Source organism: Ruditapes philippinarum, unplaced genomic scaffold (genome assembly GCF_026571515.1).
Source record: "Ruditapes philippinarum isolate M1 unplaced genomic scaffold, ASM2657151v2 ctg3558_1_1_1_1, whole genome shotgun sequence".
NCBI classification, from domain to species: Eukaryota; Metazoa; Mollusca; class Bivalvia; order Venerida; family Veneridae; genus Ruditapes; species Ruditapes philippinarum.
In genome coordinates this window covers 95,526-98,227 of record NW_026857994.1, presented here as the reverse complement: position 1 = coordinate 98,227, position 2,702 = coordinate 95,526, and the positions used below count along the sequence as shown (strand labels likewise).

The window sequence follows — 2,702 nt, the reverse complement described above, 5'->3', positions numbered from 1 at the left end:
ATTTTATTTGCACGTGGATTCTAATTTAGCTCTGGACTTTCTAAGTCACGTTGCTGTTATTTTTTTAGTTGTACAGCTGTTGCAAATCTAGACAAAGCTGGAGTGAATACAATTGCTGTGTATGCTTGTGTCAAAAGATTTGCACGACATTAATCAAAGACGACTTTGCATCACAATAAAAAAAGAACACAAAGATATTGTCATGAAAGACATGTAAATGAGAAATTATCATAGCAAAAAATTCCTGTGCTGAGGAAAAATAATACTCTAAAGTTTAATATTTTAAGCCAGTTCATAAATGTATTTAGTGCAAAAAGGCAAGAAGACGTATTTTTTCAGTTGATACTATGCATTTATTTGCGATTGAAGCATATTTTATGCTATGAATATTAATCATTTATGAATCATTTAAAATATAAAATCAAATATTTATAAAAGAAAAAAAAAAAACAACAAATACAAGCACACATAGATTTAAATAAATATATTTAATATATCAATTATCAATAATCACGATACATGTTCATTGTAATTATGTAAATGTAAATATCATAATTTATTAAAGTAGTAGTAACAAATTTTCAACAATGTCAATGTAAATTAAAAATAAAACAACAAAATAATATGTTACATAATTTAAGCACTACTGGTGGTTTCCCCTTAATGTTTTAGACAAGAGTTGCTCCCCCTTCCTTATTCTTTGTAACGTATCGTGCATCCATCACTGAGTATATCTGAAATAATAAATTATGTTATCTTAAAGTGTACTGAGATCTTCTTCATTATTTTAAATGTTATTTCAAGATCTTTTGAAGAATTTACTTCATGATTTTTTAACTGGAATATGTCGATAATGACCGCAGAGGTACGAATGATCATTGCAATAGTCTTTCCGTACACCTGGAAAAGGTATTGCGAATAGCAGCTTTTGGTCATGTCCGCCAAAATATTGAATATAATAATCAAAGGCATGATCTCTTAAAAAATAAATAAATAAATTCAGACATGGAGGGTAAAGCTACATAAAGATAAACGAATGTTAAAGTATTATTTACAATATTTATATGAAATATTATACTTTGCATATAATTTAAAATATTGACCATTCAAAGCCAACATTTTTTCAGTGAAATACTGAAAAGACATGTTGATGAACTTGTATTGGCCAGTGCAATTCTGTTAAGTAAGGAATAAGCCACAGACTTCAGACTTGTCATAAAATAATCTTACCTTATCAAACAAGACACTGGAGTTTTTATGTTCACCGTAGCACCTTGTTGAATTCAGGAGCGTCTCTATCTTTCCAGCTTTCAAACATCTCTCTACAAAGTCTAGACACGCCATCGATAAATCAGCTATCTCAAAGTACAAAGCGGCACAGTATAATCCTGCAATTATAAAACAAAATAAATCAAAATGGAAAACTATTTGCTACAATAGACAATGACGACATTCGCTATAAGGAGGCAAAGTTAACAGACTAAAACAGACTCAAAATCTTGACAAAAAATAAAAGCCAATCTGTTTCACCAACTATGTCAAAAACGCGTTTCTCGAGTATGTTTTTCAATTTGTATGCAGAAATCCTCCGGGATATCCTCAAAAGCTTGTGAGTTTCATAAAGATATAATTCTAGAATAGCAAGATTTCGCGGATATTATTTGAAACGAGTTTTATAGGTTTTTATTTTCTTGGTATATCAAATACTATGTTTATCTTCGATGAGTGACAGATATTCTGGAGGTTTGCAGTCCCCTGTAAAGAAATACTCTATTTTAAACAGTCACAATTCTTTAGCAAGACGTTACAATTTATTTAACCTCTCTCGCGCAATACCTATCTGTAACAACCATAGGGTATAGCTCAATAGAGGTTATACATGTCAACTCTTCCATTTTTGACTTCACGTACCTGCTACTGTTTCCTCAGTGATGTTCACAGTACCGCAATGGATGAATTGAATTAACTTTTGGAACACATCATGGTCGTATTTCTTTACGGGAATGACCAGTCTCTGCGATAAAGACCGACCGATTCCGATTGGTTGGTTGCATGTGAATTTCTTCGACTTCTTCTTTTTGGAAGTTTTTTCTTCCTGTTCCCTGTCAGTCATTGCCATGTGTTTTAATAATAGCTGATACATTACCCTGAAAAATAATTTAAAAAATTAAATAGAAATGGTTGTTAACAGCGTATGTATGCATGGCTCTACGTTAAGAAACAAATGTAGGCATCTTTGGAATTTATCATGATATATAATTTCATGCAAAAATTAAATTTACAGAAACAGTATTATCAATGTATTTAGATATATAATTTCTTACCGACTACGTGTGCCCAAAATTGCCCGAACACCATGCACAGGCTCATCACGTGGTCCAACAAGAAATGTTACATCACACATTTGTGGCATCGATATTATGAGCTTTAGATGTTCGCACAACGCATGCGTAGACTGAAAGTTCATAACTTCCGCTTCCGGATCTGTTGGTAAGAAGTTATTTCGACTGTCACGTGACATGTCAATATTATCACGTGATTCCATGGATGGTAACGATTCAACATCGGACACGTCCGTTGATTCGTATCCCGAAGATGAGTCTGCAATAACAAATATTAACATAAATATAAATTTCTAATATATACATAATACTGGTTAATATAATAGAGATGACAATTTGAAATACATTATAGAGATATAA

The 2,702-nt window shown here is 31.7% G+C and overlaps 1 protein-coding gene across 1 annotated transcript; it reads right to left on the bottom strand.

Annotated features, from left to right (window-relative positions):
* Positions 1–668: 668 nt before the first annotated feature.
* On the bottom strand, positions 669–2,467 carry LOC132751707 (serine-enriched protein-like). Its single transcript, XM_060741920.1, has 4 exons — positions 2,325–2,467; positions 1,912–2,147; positions 1,231–1,388; positions 669–734 (listed from the first exon to the last, which is right to left on the bottom strand). The coding sequence occupies exons 1-4, from the start codon at positions 2,465–2,467 to the stop codon at positions 669–671; spliced, it is 603 nt and encodes a 200-aa protein (XP_060597903.1).
* Between the last annotated feature and the right edge of the window lie 235 nt (positions 2,468–2,702).